Source organism: Crocodylus porosus, unplaced genomic scaffold, assembly GCF_001723895.1.
Source record: "Crocodylus porosus isolate Cpor-Errol unplaced genomic scaffold, CroPor_comp1, whole genome shotgun sequence".
NCBI classification, from domain to species: Eukaryota; Metazoa; Chordata; order Crocodylia; family Crocodylidae; genus Crocodylus; species Crocodylus porosus.
In genome coordinates this window covers 21,333,077-21,356,365 of record NW_017728909.1, presented here as the reverse complement: position 1 = coordinate 21,356,365, position 23,289 = coordinate 21,333,077, and the positions used below count along the sequence as shown (strand labels likewise).

At 56.7% G+C, this 23,289-nt stretch overlaps 1 protein-coding gene across 1 annotated transcript in view; it reads right to left on the bottom strand.

The window, feature by feature from the left end:
- The window catches only part of CNTFR (ciliary neurotrophic factor receptor), a 260,349-nt gene that overhangs the window by 10,946 nt on the left and 226,114 nt on the right, over positions 1-23,289 (bottom strand). The window contains exon 7 of the mRNA XM_019531876.1: positions 13,322-13,485. Coding sequence (XP_019387421.1) covers positions 13,322-13,485 — 164 coding nt within the window. The remainder of the gene's footprint in view (positions 1-13,321; positions 13,486-23,289) is intronic.

The window sequence follows — 23,289 nt, the reverse complement described above, 5'->3', positions numbered from 1 at the left end:
CCCCCACGATGACCACGTCCTTGGACCTAACGACCTCCGTGAGCTGACGTGAGAACTCCTGGTCGAGCTCTTCCCCGTGGTTGGGGGGTCTGTAGTAGACCCCCACCGTTAAGTCTCTTTCCCCGCAACCTGCTTGCATTCGGACCCAGAGCACTTCCGTGTGCCCCCTCTGACCCTGTGCTACCTGGTGGGGATGTGTATTCCTCCTCAGTGCAGAGCCCACCACCCCACCCTTTCCTCCCCATCCTGTCCCTCCTGCACAGCCCGTAGCCCTCGATATTCAACACCCAGTCTGCGTTGGGTCCCACCACGTGTCAGTGAGCCCCACTGTGTCTGGGTTGGTGTTGGCTAGCAGGAGGGTAAGGTGAAGAGGTGCAGGTCCTTGCCCAGATAATGCCTGGTTCAGGGTCTTTGGCTCTGAGGACACCTATTCAGTGAAGCAACAGCTCCGCTGACATTGCAGAGGTGTGTTCAAAGTGCAGCACTCCCTGCCATGAGTGCACGTGCCCACGCAGGGTACATGTATGGATATACGGGTCCCCCAGCAACCGCTGCAACCTCCCACACCTGAGCCAGTGATCCTGGTATTTCTAAAGCAAAGGTCCCGGCCATGCATTACACTTACGGTGTGATTAACCAGCGAATCATGTCTTAAGTTGTAACTTGGCTACAAGTTCAATCGGTGAATGGCATGAAAAAACAGGGAACAAGCCACATTATTCCACAAAAAACATGGAATAACTTTGTGGCTGTTTCTATCACACCCTTCTATCACTTGTGTCCATTACAATGCTACCTGGTAGCCTTTAAGCTCTTCACGGTGGCCATGACATCGCCTTAAGAGGGCTGAGACAATACGCCAATACTGCATCAGTGAAAAAATACATCACACCTTCAATTCAATGTGGGGCTGGGTCTGCCCTATGGCTGGGAGCTTCATCAGCCAGCGGAGCAGGGGTGCATGAGCCCACAGCTGATCCGTGCCCCCGGGCTGCTGCAACTGAGGGGGCTCCCAGATGCTTATGTGCCTCATGCATCAGATCCCATCACGCTTTTACCTGCACATCTGGAGGGGCCCAAAGGGAAAATGCCATTGCAGAACCACTCATTTTCCTGGCTTTTTTTATCTGAAAGCAACAGGGTTCATGCCAATGAGGTTCCCCTGGGAGCCTCGTGCTCAGAGGAGCCTTTCCTGCCCTGTTTCCAGCCTCTCCCTTCTTTTGGACATTGCCTCATGCTGAGGGATGCTTCTCAGCTACCCACAATTGCAGCTGTTCTCCGTGCCAAGCGTCTTGGTGTGGCAGAGCTGTGGGCACCAGTAAGAAGCCACGGGAGCCAGGAAGGACGTGGGTCTCCCAGGTCCACTGGGTTGGCAGGTCTCTGCTGTGCTCCAGCCTTATTCCCTGCCTGGTTAGCCCTGGAGGGAGTGACAGCCACTGCATATGCCCCATGTCCCTGCTGGGCCCTTCTCTCCCGTGACTAACCAGATCCGGACACCTTTGCACAGCAGATACGAGAGCATTGGGTCAGGTTCTGCGTCCGGCCCCATGGATGTTCCTGGAAAGCCTGAGTATTTGGGCACCCCAGAGGTACATGATGCTCACACCGTGCCTGGCCTCTGTTTTCAGAACATCTCATCAGGCTGGAGACGCTCAAGGGCACAGCCAAGGTCAATACTTGCTGGTGCAGGTGCCTGACATGTTTGGCCCAAACAGTTTATTCCCCAAGAAACGCAGCCTGGGGTAAGATGCAGCCACAGCAAAGCAGCTCAGCCGGACAAGACCCAAAAGAACGAGGCCAAACAAAGCCTTCTTTGGTTTCCCAATGCCGTCTCAAGCCCAGATTTGCCTAAAGGTCATGAAATCAAAATGCAACCCCCCACCTCCACGCTCCAAAACACAGCGAAGCCTTCTGCTCAGCCTGAAAGGGGATTTTTCTGCCGCGCTTGGGCTTAGCCAGCGAAGTGAAAAATCAATTATCTGCACGCCTCCCCTCGCCATTGAAGGGCAGTGATGTGCGCCCGGTCAACCACAGCTGCTGCACTGGGGGCAAGGAGTAACATGGGGCAGTGACGTGGCCGGCGCTGCACAGATCAGACTCGGTGCCAAATAGATCAGAGAATCACAGACAATGAGTACTGAAGCGACCTCAGGAGTCATCCAGTCCAGCGCCCTGCTCCAAGCAGGACCAGCCCCAGCTACATCCTCCCAGCCAGGGCTTTGCCGGGGCTTCAAAGCCTCCAGGGATGGAGACTGCACCACCGCTCTGGGGAGCCTGCGCCAGTGCTTCAGCACCCTCCTCGTGACAATTTTTTTCCTAATAGCCAACCTCAACTTCCCTTGCTGCAGCTTGAGCCCACTGCTCCTTGTCCTGTCGTCTGCCCCCATTGAGCACAGTCCAGCTCCGTCCTCTTTGCAGCCCCCAGGCAGGGAGGTGAAGGCTGCTGTTCAATCCCCTCCCAGTATTGTCTTCTCCAGACTAAATCAGACCAGTTCCCTCAAGCCTTTTTTCACCAGTCCTGCCTCCCAGCCCCACAACCATTTTGCTTGCCCTCCACTGGACTCTCTCCAATGTGTCCACATCCTTTCTGAGGTGGGGGGCCCACAACTGGACACAGGCCTCCCCAGTGCCGCGTAGAGGGAGGAATCACTGCCCTTGGTCTGCTGGCGACGCTCCTACCGATGCAGCCCAGGATGCCAGTAACCTTCTTGGCACCAAGGGCTCACTGCTGGCTCCTGTTCAGCTTCTTGTCCCCTGTCCCCCCAGGTCCTTTTCTGCAGAGCTGCTGCTTAGCTGGTCCCCGCCAGCCTGCACCAGTGCAGGGGATTGCTCCCTCCCCAGTGCAGGACTTTGCACTTGTCCTTCTTGAACCTCATGAGATTTGCACTTCTTCCAGTCCAAATCTGAGCCTTAGTCCAGCTAAGAACCTGGGCACCACAAGATTGTCATCACATTGAACCCGGATCGGGGGAGGCCTAGTCACCTCTGTCATTGGGAGAAGCTGGGCAGCCCCGGGCAGGGGTGATGTAGGTGCAGCGATGCCCATGCTCTGCTACGGAGAGTTTCCAGGTTTCTGGGCTGTGCTGGTTTCTCCCTCCCTCTGCCTTTTCAGCTCCATGTGTCAGGGGGTTTTAGAGGCTGCTGCAGCCCAGGCTGGGGCTGGGGCTGGGCTGGGCCAGTGCTCCTGCTGGCACCAACCCTGAGGGCCCTGGCTGGAGGGTCTCACCCCTGCGCTCAGGGTCAGATCGATGCTGCTTCGGGGGTAGGAAGGGATTTTCCCCCCACTCACATTGGTCCAGACCAGGGGGTTTGCCTTCCCCTGCAGTGGGGACATGGCCTCTGCCTGGGATCTTTTGAGTGTATATTAACAACCTTTTACGTTGCTGGCTGCCGCGGTCCCCCCTCTTTCCCTGCAGCAGGTTTGGGTGTGATGTCTGGTGTTGTGTCAGGGTTGAGGGTAGTCATATGCAGAGATGAGATGGTGGTTTGTCTGGGCTATTTCGGACATGACTGACTCTGCCTCAGGCAGGGTTTGGACTTGATGCAACCTCTGCAGCTCCCTTCCACTATGACTTCCCTATGAAAAGACATGGGCTTGCCTTTCAAAGGCTGCGGGTGTGTTTGCTACACTAGGGCCCCCACTGCTGTGGCCGCAGGCGACCCCTTGGCAGCGACGGAGGGAGTTTTGGGCAGCGAATGGGGAGATGGGGTTGTAGGAGTCCCAGTTATGTTAACCCATAGCTATTTTAAGCTAAGGCTCTGAGCCGGCCTCACGAGCCCTGAACGACCTGATAAGAAACAGAGAAGACAAAAGCGCAGTCCTGAGTGAAGAAGCTGATTCAAAGTAGGGAGCAGCAGAAGCAGCTGCTGAATAGCCCGAGGAGTAATGGAAAGGAAGAAGCCGGGATAAAAAGGACTGAAGGTGCCGGGTGCGAACTTGGCAAGAGGGACAAGTACAAAGGGGCATCTCGATGGAGGGTAGATAAAAATTGCCATGAGACTAGGGCACTTAGGCTATAAATATCGGAGCCATGAGACCTGTTTTTTGCAGCGGCATCAGGGATCGTAGCTCACGTGTCCCCTGGCTGCTGGGCACGGGCTTGTGTGGTGCATTGGGCTGATGGTTGAACACATCCACTCATCCAAGTGGCAATAAACTCCTGAGCTTGCACCACCAAACACGAATCTGAGTGGTTCTTTCTGCATCGCGTCCACAATCTGGGAGGCGGTTTGCTGGTGTCGGCCGTCCGAAACACACAGACCCCGGCAGCCTGCACCAAGCAGCCCTCGAATGTACCCTGGTGGAGCCAGGAGGGTAGACAGCCAGGCTCTTCTAGCAAGCAAACCCTGCAAAAAGGGGGCAATTTCTCTCACGTGATCCAGATGCCGCTGTCTGTTGGTGGGAAAACTCCCCCAAATAAAGCCAGGTGTGTCCTTAAGCAGTGGGGGAGGCTAGTTTTGCAAGCAGCATAGCAGTGAGGGGAGCACTTGACTGCTTGTGTGCACGTGCCGGTCGGTGTTCCAGCACATGTGCACGTGTGTGGTGACGCATGGGAGCAGGTATGTGGGCATGGCGGTCTGGGCAGGGACATGTGACTGCAGGCGTGCACACTGGTGCATGCTCATGCAATCAGGAGTGTGTCTGTGCGTGCATGTGTGTGTATGCGTGTTGCTCAGGCCTGATCCAACCTGGAGATGGCTGCAGCAAATGGAGATGCTCTGATCTTAACGCCCCCAGGCCCAGCTCCCCCATTGCTTGCTGACATGTCCTAGGCCTGGGTGACCATGCTTTGTTGGAATGACAAGGCTGGGAATCAAAGGTCGAAAGATTTGGGTGCGATGAGTGAGGGATGGCGTGTATCTCGACAGATATACCTATGTCAGGACCAGCCATCACTCCCTACCAGCCTCAGTGAGCAGCCTGTATGCCTGCCCCGGGGACTGTCCCCCGTCCTTATACCAGACATGGCCAAGGCATCCCAGCAATCCCAGTATGCAGCTCCATGCCCCCCAGTGCTCCCAACAAGCATCCTAGAGCCAGCAGCGGCCATCAATCTTCAGCCACCTTCAACATGTATCCTTATGTCCGCAGCGGTGATTGCCCTTCAGTGTCCCCAACATGTATGCCAAGGCCAGCCGCTGTAAGCTGCCCCTCCCGTGGCATCAGCCCTGGGTGAGATTCTTCCCCCCGGTCCCGGTTCTCAGTCCTGCTCTATGCCAAGTGCATCAGACCCTGCCGCAAGTCCTGTTTCATCCTCTGAGTGGAAGGAGGCTTAGTATAGACATTACAGACATCCCAGAGCAGTGGGGCTGGCAGGGAGCTGCAGAGATCCCTGCCTGAGGCAGGATCAGTCTTGTGCAAACCAGCCCGGACATATCTATGCCCAGATCGTCGTAAAAAATGACAGAGAGCCTGGCCACAGCCCCAGGCATCACCCCCAGCCCTGCCCCAGGGAAAGCAGGGGGACTGCGGCAGCCAACATCCAGCTGCTGCAATGCTTCAAAGAGGGCCGTGCCCCCACTGCAGAGGAAGGCAAAACCCCCAGTCCAGACCAGTCTGACCAGGGAGGAAATCCCTTCCTGCCCCTGTGCAGTGTCGATCTGACCAACAAGCCCCTCCAGCCAGGACCCAGCGGGCGCATTGGCCCAGCCCAGCCCCATCCCCAGCCTGGGCTGCAGCACCCAGCGCCTCTGGGGGAGGCTTCAAACCCCCTGAGACATGGAGCAGAAAGAGGGAGAGGGGGCACCAGCACAGGCCAGGAACCTGGGAAACCCCCATAGCAGAGCACAGGCATGGCTGCCCCTAGATCACCCCCCCCAGTGTTTGTCCACCCTCTCCTTGACACCTCCAGTGATGGAGAGCCCCCCCCCGGCATCTATCCTGCTGCCTCTCTGCTCTGACGGTGAAGAAGTGTTTCCTGATACCCAAACCTGCGCCTGCTTTGCAGCAGCTTCCAGCCGCTGCTCCGTTCTGTTCTTTGCAGCGAGAGATAAAAGCTGCTTCCCTTCCTCTTTCTGGCAGCTGTTCAGGTATTTGAAGAAGTGCTCTCATGTCCCCTCTTTAGCACCTTTTCCACTTAAGCGCTTATCACCTGTGTCAGGGGCCTGTCTCCAGCAGCGGGAGGATGCTGCTGTCATACAGGCCTGCTGCTGGGCTTATCTTTTTTTGTTGATGCTCAAGGGCTCTCCAGAGCTATCGTGCCAACACACCCAGGCAACCCTGGCTAGGCTCACGCTGAGAGGGTGGAGGGATGGGAGTCGCTTTGCAACCGCTACCGTTGCAGCACAGACCGATTGCAATGGGAAAAAAGAGTGACAGCCAACAGGACGGATTAAGCGCTGATCCCTGTCCCCCTCCCCAGCTCAGAGAAAGACCCAGTTCAGACAGCGACTTGTGTGACTGCATTTGACAACCCGCCGCCCCCTTGTCGGCATGCACGGTCCTGACTGCGGGGTCGGACTGGCTGTCCGAGAGCTGGGCGGGGATGGGTGAACCGGGCCGATTTCTCACGCGCTTGAAAGGGGATGCCGCTCAGTTTGCAGGTGTGATGGAGAGGGGTCCAAGAAGGCTGAAGACCAGTGTGCGATACCCGCAGCATCGTCCCCGACTCTGCCCCGGTGCAGCCAGCTCTCGCGGGTACAGAGCAAGCCCTGTCACCGTCGGTGGTTTTTGGAGGGCCATGCGAGGAGCTGAGGGTCTCCGCTTCCCGTTTACAAGGAGGAATCTTTCCAGCTCTCCAGGTGATGGGGGAAAGCTTGAGCGGGTGCCCCTCCAAAGCCAGAGGGCAAATGGTGTCTCCTCCTTCCCCGAAGGATTGGTTGTCACATTTTCGGGGCCTTTTCCATCCACCTCCAGATTGCAGGTCCTGGCTTGCCGCGTGACACCGATGAGTGACTCAATCCCCTTCCAACAGCCCTTGGGGAAAGGCACCTCTCTGCAGCAACAGTGTCTGGGCCAGATGTGGCTCAAGAAGGGGTATCTCCTTGTCCCTCACTGACACGTGTGTTTGTGCATGCACGTGTGCACAGATGTGTGCAGGCTCACGTGCCACAGCTCTCTACCAAGCTGCACCCAAAGTGCTTGGGTATCCGCTGTAAAGCTTCCCCATTGACTCGAGCTGCAGGGGAAGGGGCTTCTGGACACTATAGTAAGGTCCTGGACAGTGACATGGTGCCCTGTCTAAGGGTCTGATCCAGCTGGGCACTCAAAGCATGTGAACAGCATCACAGGAGAGACTGGAAGGCACTTTGGGGCCAGTGAGTCCAGTGCCCTGAGCAACCAGTGACCCAGGGGACCCTCAAACTCACACCCACCTGCAAGATGCAAAACCCCAGGAGCTCCCTTCAAGGCAAAAGTGAGAGGACTGAGGGCAGGGACAATGCCCCAGAGCTGCCATAGCGGAGAGGCGACTGGCTAATATAGGTTCAATAGCTGCACTGCGGGGCCTGCCTCTGCTTCATGCCCGCAGGGACCTGCCAGCGTCTCTACGCCCCGGGGACGTGGACTCTCACCGAGGGTGTATGGCTGTAACATGGCCACCACGCCCCGTCCCTGGGCACGGCATAGAAACATACCCAGCCCTTCAGTGTGGTCAAGAGGCGGACACGTGCAGTGGCAGGGGGTGCCTGCTCTCTCGCACACGCGTGTGGTGGCAAGCCAACCGTATACCTGTGCGTGTGCATGTCTGCAGAGACGTGTGATCGCCTCCATGTGTGCTTGCCGGGAGATGGGATGTGTGAGCGTGGGGAGCGCTGCTGCTGTTGTGAGTTAGCTGGAGGAGCCTGTAAAACCAGAAACAGGCTATTAGCAATCCATTAGGAAAGAGTATCCAGTTCCAGCCTAGGTAATCCATTAGAAGAACATCTGAGCGCATTAGAAGCGCTCACTTGGGGCCAGGCCGGGGCCATAAAACAGAAGAGGAAACCATGCTAATCTGGCTTGAATTACCAACTTAAAAGCAGGAGGAAAAGAAAGGACGCCCTAAATATTTAATGTTTTCTATTTAGGAGACAGAACGTGAGATTCTGCCAAAAGCCGAGGATAAAAAACCTGTTTAGGCTACAAATATCCCATCGCGCTGTCCTGGCACCCGAGCGTGCCGGCTTCTCTTCCAGCAAAGGAGGAGCCTCGCCTGCTCCGGGGACGAGCCGTGCAGGGCGCGGTGAAGGGAGAGGCCGGCAGCTGGCAGCCCAGCTCTGCTGGCTTTGCCCGACGGGAAAGAGCCGCATCCAGCTCCCTCTGAGGTGCCACGGCGTGGCCCGGATCCCGGCGTGCATGTGTGCAAGTGCACGCTTTGGCAGAGGTGCAGCAGAGACCCCCAGGTCCTGCCTGGAGGCAGTTGCCAGAGAAGACCGGAGCCTAGGTCTCAGCTGCCTGGGGCACGGCTGGGGTGAGGACTCTTCCTAGCCGGCCCTTTGTGGGGCTCCCGGGGCGGGCATCATCCTAATTGCTCTCTGAGACCCCGAGGAGACCCCAAGTCCAGCACTGCGGCCGACGGCCTCGTCCCACCCCGGTGCCAAGGCCTGGTGTGACTCGACTCCTGAACGCCGGCAGCGATTGAGTGAGATGCCCCTGCCCTCCACAGCTCGCCATGCACCTGATCCTACCAGCGCTCACTCTGCTAGGCCGGCTGCTGAGCAGCGGGGAGTGAGACGTGGGGAAAGATCATGGGGGTGGAGGGACGGCTGGGGCATGGCAGTGGTGTTGTTTGGTTGAGGTTGGATCTCAGGAAACACTTCTTCCCTGTCGCAGCAAGGAGGCAGGGGAATAGGCACCCAGGGAAGCGGGGACTCTCCATCACTGGAGGGGTCAAGGAGAGGTTGGGCGGGATGATGCGGGTGCAGCGATGTCGGTGCTCTGCGATGGGGGTTCCCCAGGCTGGTTGCCCCCTTCTCCCCTTTCTGAGCCATGTGTCGGGGGGTTTGAAGCCTCCCCCAGAGGCGCTGGGTGCTGCAGCCCAGGCTGGGGATGGGGCTGGGCTGTGCCAATGCTCCTGCTGGCACCAACATGAGAGGTCCTGGCTGGAGGGTCTTGCCCCCGTGCTCAGGGTCAGATCAACACTGCACTGGGGGCAGGAAGGGATTTTCCTCCCTGGTCAGACTGGTCCAGACTGGGGCTTTTGCCTTTCTCTGCAGCAGGGGCACGGCCCTGCCTGGGGTCTCTTGAGAGTATATGAACCCCTTTGCAGCAGCAGGACATCGGCAGCCGTGGTCGCCCTGCTTTACCTGGGGCAGGGCTGCGGGTGATGCCTGGTGCTGTGTCAGTGCTGAGAGTCATTCTGCAAAGACTTTAGATCCTGGATGTGTCTGGGCTGGTTTGGACAGGGCTGATCCTGCCTGAGGCCAGGGCTGGACTAGACGTGACCTCTGCAGCTCCCTTTGGCTCTAGGACCCTATGCTGACTCTACGAGTCTCCAGCCGCCCCTGTACTGATGCCCAGACTGCTTCTGAGCAATGGCATTTGCATGCTGGGCAATGAAGAGGGTAGCATGCAATGGTGCCACGTAAGTGCATTGCATCCAGCCTGCCCCATGCCACGTGGTGTGGCCGAAGCAGCCTCTTCAGGAAGCTGGGTCTTGCCAGACCACTTATGCATCCCAAGCACCCCTTAGACCAGGCTACGGCAGCGGGGAAGTCAGAAAGTCAGGCAAGGGCATGTTCTGGGCAGAGGCTTTTGCAGGGCACCGTGGTGGCAGCAAACAGGGATCGTTAACCATTTCCACGCTGCACCTTTGACAATGAACCCCCGCCCCATGACGGCACGCAGACTGAGAACAAGGAAAGGCCTCTACCTCAATCATTCAGTGGCTAAGGATGCTTTAAGGGCAATGAAACATCCAGCATTAGACAGCAGTTAATGGGGATGAGCTCATCACAGCCTGAAGAGGGAGAAGGATGTGGAGCCCAGCCAGGCCTCTGCCACTCTGGGGGGAGACTTCAGGGACAAATGCATTTGGCAGCAAAGCTGTCCCAATGGCTCCAGCCTGGTCCTGAAACAACCCCCATAACACAGCACCCAGCCTGTGTGGATGGGGAAAGGGGTCCTGCGGCTCTATCTCTGCCTGCCCTGAAAGCAAGAATTGCATTAGCGACCGCAAATAATTTCCCTGCTGAATAACTGCAAGTGATGCACAAACCAGACTATCTGCCATCCCCTTGGCTGTGCACACAGCCCAGTCCCCAGCCTGCTGCACCTTATCCTGCAAATCTGGGCTGCCAGCCATCAAGCATATGACTCCCAAGCACCCCGTTTCACGATGCCACGAATGCCAGAGACCAGGGGAGTCACTTTATATGAGCAAGCAGTGCCTAAGAAAGACATCACCTCACCAGCTGCCCCTGTACTGATGCCCAGAGAGCTAGTGAGTGCTGGGCGTGGAAGGGGGGCAGCGTGCAATGGTGCCACACACGTGCACTACATCCAGCCTGCCCCACGCCACGTGACATGGGAGAAGCAGCCTCTTCAGGAAGCCGGGACCTGCCAGGCCACTTATGTGATGGAGAGAACGTGCCCACAACGCGGTGGGTCTGGATCAGCACCTCCATGCTTGGAAACATTCAGAAGTAGGTTGGAAAGACACACGGATGGGATGGTTTGGTCAGGAATGATCCTGCCAGGACTAGACATGACCTTGTCAGGTCCCTTCCAGCCTGACGTTCCCCCTGTCCTATGATCTGAAGACCTGGGGTTTCAAAGAGCAATGCCAAGCCCCTCCAAGTGGCATCATGCTCCCGTAATGGCAACACGCCATGCAGAATCCACTCCAGGATGCAACGATGCTGCCTCCAGGGCTCTCTGAATCCCATGGTTTTGCATTTGGCAGCAAACCACAATAAAGTTGAAAAAAGAAAATTCAGGTGGGATCAATCTGAGATCATTTTATCACTGTTTTTCCCTTGCCAAAGTGCAAAGCAGAAACATGTTGTTTTCGGCTGCACAGGACATGGCATTCGACCCTGGACTCTGGATTTTCAGGTGCTCACACTGAAAGCCCAAAAAATGACAAGCAGTTGCAGTGGTAGCAACAAAAGCTTTCCCCCAATGATTTAGGCCCATGTGGGGCACCCAAAGTCAATGCCTTACTCTGCTGGAGAGGTAGAGTGGGTTTAAACCCACCTCTTCCCACCCCTTAGGATAGTGTCCAGGACTCCCAGCTTTGTGGGGTTGTGGCATGGCAAGTTCCCATCCTCTGTATGGAGAAGTTTCTTTGAGGTGTGAATACATTGCCAATAGGACTCTTAGGAAAGCTGGGCCAGAAGGGACCTCACAAGGGCATATCTGATCCAGCCTCCTGCTCAAGGCAGGATCAGCCCTGACCAAAGCATCCCAGGCACGGGTCTGTCCAGCCTGCATCTGAAAACGTCCAAGGATGGAGAGTCCACAACTGCTCTCGGTGCCTGTTTCAAGGCTTGGTCACCCTCAGAATCAAGAGTTCCTCCTAATCTCTAACCTAAATTCCCCGTGCTGCAGCTTGAGGTCATTGCTCCTAGTCCTGTCCCCTGCAGCCACAGAGAAAAGCCCATCGCCGTCCTCCTGTCATCGCCCTCAAGGGATTTGCAGATGGTGACCACATCTACCCTCAGTCTTCCCTTCTCCAGGCTAAATAACCGTAGCTCTTTCGTGGGACAGTATCTCAGCAACTCCACATTTTCCATGCACCCTCCTTGCAGCGCGCCTCCAGCTGTGTACAGCTGGGGAGCTGAGAGGCAGGGAAAAGAAGTGGCCGGCCCAAGAAAGCCACAGAGGAAGCCTCACACGCAGGTCTCCTAAGTCCCAGAAAATGCCTCAGCCCCTGGAGCACCCACCTTCTCTCCATGCATTGCCCAAATCTAGGGACTGCATTGAACGGACTCCAGAAGGCTGCAAAACTGCTCACTCTCCTTTACTTTGGGTGCATAGGGCACAAGCACCCAAACACCTGGACTCGGTGAGGGCTACTTGTCCATAGAGACAAGACAGACAGAGTTGGGGACTAGTAGCCAGCTGGACTCTTCTTTAATCATCTTTAAGTTAATTAGGACTAAATGGCATGGAGTGTACAAGTGCCCCCAGGCAGCACATCCATCCCATCCCAAACCAGTGCCGATGAAAGATGAGCTTGTCACCTAGGCAATTCCCCACATGAACCCACAGGACAGGGGTGGTTAAAATCCAATAATGTTTTCCCCCAAAAAGGGGTTTTGGAAAGCAAAGCAAAGCTGGTTTGCTACACATGCATGGACCCAAATTTCTTGAGAGCACAGCCAAGAGGAAATTTTTATCTTTGTTTCTATGAAAACACTTTCAAAAGCAAAGGCAAAAATAAAAATCGGTTTCAATTTCTGGGTTTCATTTGCTGGCTCCCCTCCCACTTCCCATTCCTCCCTGGTTTCTACTGGAAAAAATAAAAGGCAAAGAAGGAAAGCAGAAAAAGTCCCCCTCTCCGAGCAGAAGCCAACACGTGTGCTGTTTTTGACAAGACAAACCGAAATTTTCCATTTGAAACCGAATGAACGGTCAAGAAGATTAGAGAACCGTGAGCTCTGCACAAATCCACTCAGGCTACTTCCCACGGGGCGAATTTCCGCATCGGGGAGCATCACTCGAGTCGCTGTAAGTGGCCTTCTGATAGCCAGCACCGGCAAAGATGGGGGCTGAATGGGCCAGAAAAACTCAAATTCACCTCTCGCAGCATGGAAGAAGGCCCATGCTTTATCTCCCTCACAGCTAGCAAAGCCCCTCAGCACTGCCAAGAACATCACCGACACCTTTTTCTCTTTCGAAACAAAGCAAAAATATAAAGTGAACAGACGACCCCATGATGGCAAGGACCACGTTCCCGACTGCAGCGCAAGCCACAGCCACGGGCTGTGACTGCCGGCTCAAAAGGCGTCGCGGTGAAGCCCGTTGAAATGCGGTGGCATTTATACCCCCCCTGCCATTTACATCTCATCGGCAAGTTTTATGGGGAATATATGCCCGGAGAAGAGAGCTTGGGGCCCGTGTCAAATGCAGCCAGTGAGGACGTCGGACGCGACGTGGAGGGAGAGAGGGACGGTGCTTTTGTGTCAGTTCGCTCCACCGGGCATAAAGGAAGGAATCAAGCGCCCGTGTCTGCGCAGGTGGGTTACCAGCACTTTGGCAGCTATGAATTTTACTCTGGCCTTAACGAACGTTACTCTGCCACTAATGAACGTTACTCTGGCAGTCCCTTTGCAGGTCCTTCATGAGAGTCCCAGCTCCGCCGGCTTCACGGCAGGTCAGGCAGGACCGATGGCCCAGACCTCCCCGACACCAGCACCCTCCGGCCCCCCGAGGGAAGGGAACCGAGACATCACTCACGTGCTGCCACTGGTCGAGGATGAGGGGCCGATACCGCAGGAAGAACTTGAGCGGGAAGGACTCTGGATCAGGCCACGAGGACGGGTTATTCCACCTCACCTCCAGCCGCCGCGGGCTGTAGGGCACTGGCTTGGCCACCACGTTCTCTGGAGGGTCGGGCTTTACTGGAACAAGACAGAAAGGTCATTGCAAAACCTGGCCATTGCCCAGCTCTTTTGCACTGCCTCAGGTCCAGCGTGGACAGAGCCAGCACCTTGCAGCCCTGCCCAGCAGAAACCAGCCTCCCTGGTCGGTTTTGCCTCTCAGAAAACACGGGCGAATTCTGCAGCACATCAGGAGAGCTGCTAGCATCCCCCCCGCCCTTTGTGGGTGTATTACCATCTGTTTTATGAGGCCTGGAGCAAAGACATGGAATAGCTGATGCTATTTCCTGAACTGATTAGAAGTCCACCAGATACTACGGTGAAAAGAGACAGAGAGACTTCAAATCTGAGCACAGAGCGAGGTGGGCAGGCAGAGACAGGCCTCCTTTCGATGCTGTGCTGCAGTTCAAAGCCATCTGGGGTCTGTCGGGCACACGTACTTCACGGCTGTTTGGTGTTTGAGGTGCAATGCCGGGGGTGGATCTCAGCCCTTCTCCGGCTGCGAACAACCGGCCCAGCTGACGTCTGGGCATGAAGGAAATCACCGTGCCCATGTTTCAGTCCAGACTTGGGTCACGGGGGCCAAAGCTTCCCTAGTGCATTGACAAGACCTGACCTCAGCGGGTGCTTGGCCCAAGTAAAAACTAAGTCAATAGGGATAAAGCACTTTCAGAATGGGCTTCAAGGAGGGTTGAGACTAGGACGCAGGCTGGTGGTTGACACTTCCCCTTCCCAGGGCAACAGCATCGTCTCTCCTTTCCTCACCTCCCCTGCATCTCCCTTTCCAGCTTTAATTTGAGGGTGCAGGAATAAATTGCCCCTCTCCTTTGCAAGCAGCTGAGGTGAGGATGAACCAGCTTCTGCGCGCAGCATGCTCTGGGGCCGTCGCTGTACTGAAGCATCGATAACAACCGGCGGTGGCCCTTCATCTGGATCGCTAGCAGGGTGAGTCCTCGCTCCTTGTGCAAGGTGATGGGGTGTGGGGACGGGTCTCTCTGAGGACTGTGCATCTTCTAATCTGCTTCCCTCGGGTCCTCAAAAGGCCAAGGCTGGGGCTAGAGCGTTATCATGCCAGCCACATCCACCCCGGCTGCTTTTTCATGTGCAGAAGGGATCGGCGGTAACGAGTGGGGCGTTAATTATTGAACAAGGGAGAAGCGCGGCCGGGAGGAGAAGCCAGCACCTCGCCATGTGCTCGGTCCGGGTGTTCGCGCGAACGCCGGGCTGGGGGCTGCCAAGCCAGATGTGCCGGGAACCAGGCAGGTGAGGACAACCAGGCGGCGCAGCGCGGCTGTCCTGAGCAGATGTGCGCTGCTGTCTGCACGCCAGCTTGGGCCCTCCCTTTGGGTTTTGCTGTCAGCTCCCAGGCTCAGAGGCCGGACAGCTCATTTGGAAGCAGGATCTCGGCACCTGCCGATCGCAGCGCAGCCTTGCCAATAGGCACGGCCCGTCCGGAGGAGGATGGCCTCGCGGTGCAGGAGAACAGCCACGCGTGTGCAATTCTCTGGTCTCGAAGCCCGTGGAGGTCCATGCAAGTGAGCATGGGGAGAGGCTTCCCGGCTCCGTGCAAGCAAGGGCAGGTAGAGCGAGAGGCTGGGAGTGGAGCCGGGCAGGGGTAGGAGGCTCCCTCCATGCTGGAGCTCAGCTCTGAGCTGCCTTTGAACAGCGCCGGCTTCTCCCTTCGTAACCCCTCAATACTGCTCTGTTTCCCGGAGAGCCCAGCATCAGAGAGCAACCTCATGGGTGTGACTGAAGATGAAGCTGAGGGATGACAGGACTTTCAAGGGACTTGCTGGGAAGGCAGACATCCAGGTTTGCAATGCGGTTTCTCTTCCAGGGAGCTGTGGCCAGCAGCAAGGGCATTTGCTGCTGGCAGCAGACTTGCTGGGGCTGAGATTCCTGAAAGAGGGGGCAGCCTATGTGCTGTTCGTGACTGCCTCTGTCCCAGGACTGGCATGCAGGAATTAAAAAATACCCAACCTCTATCTCACTGCCTTCTCCTCCAGGGCCTCAAAACCTGCAACTGCACAATAGAGAGGGGGATGCTGCTGGTGCAACTTCTTCGGCATGAATCCTGGGAGACGGCAGTAGTGGTGGTGCCAAGCTCCAAGGGGTAGGGAGGGGTGGTGCGAGACAAGGAGATGCAGGGCACGGGCCTGGCAGAGATGCACGCAGAGTCCTGCTGAAGTGCCACAGACCCCCTCAGCTCGAGGAGAAAAGCACCGCACCGGCTGTCGCGCACTCGTGGCTTTGCAGGAAAGGAGAGGACAAGGTGTCCGTGAAGACAGGCACACGCACCACAGGCGGTTCCCCGCCCGGCCACCACCCCCTTCCCCATCTCTCTGCTCAGGGCTGGCCTCGTAGGGGGTTGAGATAGGGTTTCACAGCATTCATGGAGCATGCCACCTGATACCCAGGCGGGCACGATGCGGGGCTTTCCTTCTCTGGCCAGCACAGTTCTCCTTCCCCAGCTTCATCCCCGGAGCATCGTGTGCAAATGCAGCCGCTTTCCAGGGTCACTTTCCAGGCACAGCCACCCCCTTTGGTAGCAATCCAGCCAGGAGGCCTGGTCCAGCCCGGCACGATTTTCCCTCTGGGGGCTTTGCCTTTTATCAGCAAATGGCAGGGGGAGGATTTGTCGGGTCTGTGCAGCTCTGAGCTACTCCAGATGGCTGGTGTAATTCCTCCGCTCACTTTGAAACCCAGGGCTTGGGGTGGACTTCGGCTTCCATTAAAAGGGCCTTTGAGTCCAAACACATACAGCAAAGCATAAATCCAGCGCTGGCTCTGCGGACTTCGCGGATTTGGTTTGCAAAACAAAAAGCCTGTTGATCTGAGCAAATGCAGATGATTCCCAAATCCAGCTTAACATCAGGCCCGCGAGGAGCCCTGAGATGAAAGATGCTGGACTGGGTGAATGTGAGATATTATGACGGGGGGAAGCTTTCAAACGCTCCAGCTTCAATCCAGGCCCCGTGCAGGTGTTTCTCCTTTACTGCCCAAAACACTCAGGGCCAAGCTTGCTGTGGGTGTAACCCCTGCAGACAAGCCCTACTCGCCTTTGTAACTCTGGAGTCACTCTGCTTTGCAGCTGCTCTGGGGAGAGGCTCAGATCCTGGGGTTGAAACGGAGGTGCGCAGGCACCGGGTGGACAGAGGGATGCATGCGTGAGCCCTCGAACGTGGCCCCGTGACTGCAGTAAGGCTGCACCAGGGATGAACTTGGCTCTCGGTGGGTGGAGCGAGAGCCCCGGCGCTAGCACACATATGAGCAGCAACGCCGGGTGGAACACATCCATCCATGTTGTCAGAGACTTGGTCACGAGCCCCTCACATATGGACCGGCCGCTTGCACTGAGGCATCGTCTCGTGCAAAATGGAGGTGGGGGGAAGGTCGCAGGGACAGCGGAGGCTTCTCGGAGGGGATCTCCCAGCTGCAAAAAGCAGCTGCAGCTCCCAGCCCACGGAAATCTCTGCGCCTTGTCGCGGCAAAGGCATCCTCAGCGGCTCTCGTGTAATTGGTGCTCTCAGCCCTGGAGCTGTTAGTTATTTCCCCTCCAAGGCTTTCGTAAGACATGGCAGGGAAAGCAAGGGCTGTTTCAGCCACCTTCTCTACCCCGAGTTGGAGGTTTTAAGGCCACAGGAGCCCCTCTTCCACGGGGCCACACAACTCACCATCCGCCCTTGCCTGCACAGGGCGTTGCACTGGGTTAAGCTCACACGGAGGCTGTTAACCTGGTGTCACTGCTGCATGCACGCTCTTGCAGGCTGGGCTGGGTTTAGTTTCTGGTGCACAAGGTGAGTTTAAGTTAGTCTCAGCAAGTGCCACTTTTCTACCAAAATAAGTGTGTGCACGGGGTGGAGGGTATACTGGTATAATTACCGGGGTTCATAACAGGCAGAGCTCCCCCGTGACGACATGCACTAAGAAAGGGAAAACTCGAGGATGAGTGTTGGCCCCGGCAGTCTGCTAGCTGTCGAATTATCTCCCTGTGATTAAGACCTTTTAAAATCAGAGCATGCAATCCATTGGGAATTGTCTTTTATAGGACGTTTCTATTGCGTGGTTTCGTGTCCTCTGACAATGACGGGCCGGAGGATGGGTTCTCCCCCCTGGGTCTTATGCACTACACAGTCCCCATGAACTCTCCAAAGGGACCAGCCAGTTTTAAGGTCCTCTTCCCATCCCAATAGTTGGCTGCTTCACGCACTCTTGCCTAGGGCAGGGACCCTCCCTCCAGATCCCACCAGGGCTGCACAGAGTGATTGGATTAGCTCAGCGATTGGATTAGCAGCGATGGGATTAGCGACCTGATTGGATTACCTGCTGCTGTTCCAGCTGCTGCCTTGTTAATTTGAGCATCGGCAGCATCCGCGCTGCAGCCCAGGGCCCCTGACAGCCAGCTGGCCGGAGCTGAAAGCACCCACTCGTCCTCTAGCTTGAGATTTTTGCATGTGGACAGGAGCTGGGGAGAGACCAGGCTCAAACTAATGCTGCAGTGAAGACAAGCTTCAAGCAACCAGGCGAAGATGCAGCAATTCAATAGCGGGGTCTGCGATCCGCACCAGGCCATTGCTTGGTTTATATGGGAACCTCCCGCCCGTCGCTTGAGGCTGGAGTGTGGAGAAGCAATGCAAGCATTGCCACAGAAACCAGTGGTTTCCTTATGGGGCTGCAACTCATGGAAACGACCGGCATTTGCACTGCTTTGACCACCAAGACGACCGTGTTTGCAGAGAGGAGGCTTGTGGTGAGAAGGATTGGAGCTACTTGCATTCAGCTTCCAGCTCTGCTACACACTTCCTGCACACAATCACAGAAAATTAGGGTTGGGAGGGACCTCCGGAGGTCATTTGCTTTGCCTCTCACATAATTCCTGGACCATCGCGGCTGCCACATTGCTTTAATGCTATCAGTATTACCAATGAGCTAAAATATCCAGCACCATCAACCTTGAGGAGGAAGCACTGTGGATCCATCGACTTTTACCACCCTCAAGCCAACAGAGCAAAAGCAATTTCATAGAAAATGAGGGCTGAAGGGAGCTCCGGAGGTCACATCTAGTCCAACCCCCGGCTCAAAGCAGGGCCAGCCCCAACTACACCATCCCAGACAAGGCTTCGGCAAGCCATGACCGTGGGGAAGTCATTTCATCTTGACCGGACAAGGAGCAATGGGTTCAAGTTGCAGCAAGGGAGGTTGAGGTTGGATATTAGGAAAAAGACTGTCACGAGGAGGGTGGTGAAGCACTGGCGCAGGCTCCCCAGAGTGGTGGTGCAGTCTCCATCCTTGGAGGTTTTGAGGTCCCGTCTTGACAAAGCCTTGTCTGGGAGGATGTAGCTGGGGCTGGTCCTGCTTGGAGCAGGGGGCTGGACTGGATGTGCCCTCCTGAGGTCCCTTCCACCCTCATTGTCTGTGATTATATGTTCCCCTCTCTTTCCCTCTCTCCGTGCACATGGCCTATTTCGGGGTCCCTCTCTCAGTCTGGACGCACGCAGCTCTCATCTCCGCGAGGTTTCATAGTTTCTAGGGTCGGAAGGGACCTGAGTAGATCATCTAGTCCGACCCCGTGCCATGGCAGGAAATAATACTGGGGTCTCTGGGAAGTGGTGGCAATAATACTGGAGGCTGGTCCTCAAGAGTAAGCAGAGGCTCAGTGGATAAGAAACACGGCTCACATCAGTCCTGCCACGAGGAAGCATTCACGAGGCTTCATTCTCCCATCGATCGGGGCCCCGCAGGGAGGGAATTCGCCACTGGCTTTCATCCTTTTCCAGCAGAAATGTGTCTGAACGGCAGGTTTCTTTGCAGGAAGCCTTGGGACAGCTCATGCTGGTGCATTCCTTGGCAAAACAACCAAGTCATGCAAACCTTGGGCAGTTGTATTGAAATCTCTTCCCCATCTCTCTTCTCCAGCCACGGAGCAGCAGCCGTTCCAGGTGACTTCGGGAGCTCCTTGCGAGCCCCGAATACTGCTGAGGAACAGCTGAAGCCATAAAAGCCTCCATTAGCTTGCAAATGGTGCAGAGGCAGCGGCCTGGTCGGTTCATATCGACCCTTTCAAATACTTTTCTGAGGCATTCAGCACAAATCCAAGCCCGTTTGCTGATAATTCCCAGGCAGAAAGAAAGGCAGAATGTAGCAAATAAATTACCCCTATAAACAGAGCAAGGCCCATTGTTACTGGCTCGATAGTCTCCGAAGCACTGAAGGAAGCACTGGAAACTATACAGGCCAAGTAAATGACCCTCTGAGTAAATGCTCTCGTTTCCAGCTTGCTGCATGGTGCGAATATCCTTCCCCCCGCACCCCGCCAGAAAGCTTCTGCTCTGTTCAGGCAAACTTCAGCTCAGCTTGCTCCCTCTCATCCCAGCCTGCCCCACACCCATAACTCAGAAATGCAGCAGCCAGCCACGGTCAGCTGCTGAACAGAAAGCCACTCAGGAAAAAAACCCGAGGTTTTGCAACCAACAGGGTTGGAAGGGACTGGACATTTAGTCCCATCTCTGCCCCGTGGAAGGGTCAGCGCTGGCTGGATGCAAGGCGGCATCGCTGCCTTGATGGCTCTGGAAAGGGGCATGCCTTCCCTGCGCCTGCTATGTCCAGGCAAATCTTGGACCTTAAGCTAAGCAGTTCAAAGAGGACCGACCTGCCAGGGCAGCGGTGCCCCAGCTTTATGCCCTGTGGATTGCACGAGTGGTACCAGGTCTGCTCGTGCCACAACAGGGCAATACTGGTGGCCATGTGGCAACAGCCTGGGCCCAATCCACCTGCCCAGGGCTTGGAAATCTGCCACTGTGGGGAGCAGGGGCAGGATGCATTGCCACCGTTCCCTCCTTGCCCAATTTCCAGACCCGCAAGTGCCCCCAGCTCCAGCAGGATGGAGGGTACCTGGAAACGCCAGTCCAGACCTTAGGGGAGCCCTGCGCCCCCGTCCAAACGGGCCCAATTGCCTTCCCTTCCCTTCGCTTCCCTTCCCGCAGGTTGCATCACAGAGTGGCAGCCGCTTTTGATATGCAGAATAATTAGTGCCATCAGGATGCTGCATTTTTAATGAGCGCCTCTTCTTTTGATAGTCTGCCCAAGGCTCCCATTAGGACTGAGGTGGGATCTGGGGGTGGCAGTGGGGGGGTGGCTGTTTGCTTTTCATTTGCTTTGCAGAATGCAAACACCATCTGGCATCTGGTGGGAGCCCGGCTTCAGCGCCAGGGAGGCGCGGGGCTGCCAGGACAGACACCGGGCAGCGATGATCGAGGCGCAGCGATGCGGGGCTTACCCAGGCTTCTGGGCTGTGCTGGGTGCCCCCTTCCCCCGTCTGCTCCCGTGTCGGGGGTTTTGAAACCTCCCTCGGAGGTGCTGGGCCGAGGTCCCGGGAGTTGCCGGTATGCGCGCAGGACAACGCTTGCTGCAAGCGTACTGCTTCCTCCCATCCCAGCCATGGCCCGGGCCGTACGGGAATGAAGCCCGGCCCGAACCCTGGACTCAGCCAAGAGATCAGGGCAAGTGACCCCCCAAACAAGTGCCACCTGCCAGAGCCACCACCTGAAGCCACAGGCAGCAGGTCCCATCCGCTGCAGCCCACAGTCTCCCTGTCTGGGCAAAAGCAAAAATTGCAGCGTCTGCCTGGTTTGGCTCCTGGCTCTGACTCTTGGCATCCCCTGATTCCTCTTCCCTGCTCGCGATTCTGGTTCGAAGCTGGCCTCCGAGCCCCGCTTGTCTGATTTGAGCTACGGCTTCCAAATCCAGTTGTGATCCTAGACCCCCTGAGCCCCTCAGGGAACTGGCCTGGACTACGTCCTGCTTTGGGTCAGTAACCCCTAAGCCAGACCACCCATGCCCTGGTGCCGAACAGTAATGAGAAGAGTCTAATTAGCACCGGATGGTGTTCAGGATGGGTCCCGTGGCCACTGAGCGCTACGTGCCTTTTGCAGCCGGGCCCCCCGAAACAATCGTCAGAAAGCAGCAGCCTTGGGTGACCTGCCAGAGAACAGCTCTGGGGTTATCTGGATCCCACGTCCTCCAGGCAAAGCCCTGGGACTTCCTACCACGATGCTTGGCCTGCTCTTGGGTTTCCTCCCTTCTCCTCCAGGCCAAGTCACCGTCAAGGTCGACGCGGACTCCCCGCACGTGCCGCCCGGCTTGGAAAGTCTGCCCGGACGCTACGGGCTGCAACGTGAAGCCGCTGATTCAGGTCTTCAGCAGGCAGGGGGGAATGGGAATTTCTTCCCTTTGGACTCCGCTCCAGCTGTCCCACGGGGATGCAGATACAGCCAGGTCCGTCTACCCCGGTATCCGGCCTCTGAGAGCAGCCAGCACCACCTGCTTGAGACCCAGAGAGCCTGGAAGAGCTTATGCCCGGAGGCATAGCTCCCACCCTCATCTCGTGCTCTCCTCGTCTGCATCCCTGCTCTGCATTGCGCTCCCCACTTGCAAAGCTGTCCACACTCCAGGCTTCTCCAACCCCTTCTCCTTCTGCTTCCAGACCCCCTGGTCCCAAACGCCCAGCCCTCTGGGGCAAGCAGCGCTGGGGTTGCCAGCACGTGGCACTTCCACGTCGCCCTCCTCCCGGCTCTTCTCTCTACCTGTATTAACCTTTGCAGAAGGCATAATGGAAAGGACCGTTTCCAGGCAGGAGAGGGGGAGCAGGCAGCTCAGAGCCCCGACGGCTCCTGGGTCGGGTTTGCAAACATCCTCCAGCCAGTCGTTCGGGACGGCAAGGCCGCAGCGGCTCCTCACAGCTGGCTGCTAATAACCGCTGCCGCAGGCCCGCGAGGGAGGCATCCGCCGAGGATATCAAAGCAATGCACCAGTCATTTTCCACTCAATTAGAGCTGGTCTTCCGAGCGGCCGGGGAAAGGATTTCCCGGAGGAGGATCCAGCATGCAGGGAGGGGGGGAGGAAGCCGGGCCCAGGGAGGTGAGGTCTTCCCGGGGGTCCTTCCGTTCAGACGAGCCCAATGGCTGGGTGGTCTAATAAGGAAACCAGTGACAGACCTCTTCCACGCTCTGCTGAGATTCGGTTCAAGTCAGGTCACAGGGAGCTGGGAAAGCCATCTTCTCGCCCCCCACCCCATCCCGTGTGCATGGCCGAGCATCTGGCCCGAGGAAGAGCCGCTAACCTCAGCCTGCTTCTGCATTTGCCACCGGCTGTGTTTCCACCTGAATTTTCCGGGACCGGGATGCCCAACAGATGCACGCCCGCGGGGGCCTTAGTGTAGACAGCGCTCAGGTACTTAGACCTCTTGAGGAGGGATAGAGGATTGTGGCTTTGCCCAGCAGTGTTTGATTTTTTTCTTTTAAAAGAAATGAGCACTACCAGGGGGGCTTAATGCTAATTCAGCTCCCATCTAATCCCAGCAGAGATCCTGCCAGATGCCGGCTCAGGCGGCGTCTGCGCAGACGTCCACGGGCCGGCTCACTGAGGGGCCGGTAGTTGCTGAGGGGAACTGCGCAGGGGTTTACCCCGCTTTCCCATCCTGTGCTCTGCACCGCTGCGGATGAGCGCCGTGCACACCTGAAGCTATGTCTGTTAGGCTCAGCCTCCCGGCTGTGTGGACAGAGGGGCTCGCTTGCATGGCTTAACACGTGCTAATGCACAAGGAGCTGGCCAGGACTAGAGCAGCAGGGGCCCTTCGAACCGACCAAAGCTATAAAGGTCAAGCTTGAAATGCTGCCTTGGACTTCAACTACAGGCGGTGGTGCAGGCGCTTCATCTACATTACACTGCCAGCAGGGAAGGGAGGTGACCAAGGCAGACCAGGCACAGCCGGACAGCAGAAGCAATCGCGGTTAGGATTCGATGGGGTTACTCCCGCACTGAAGGGCA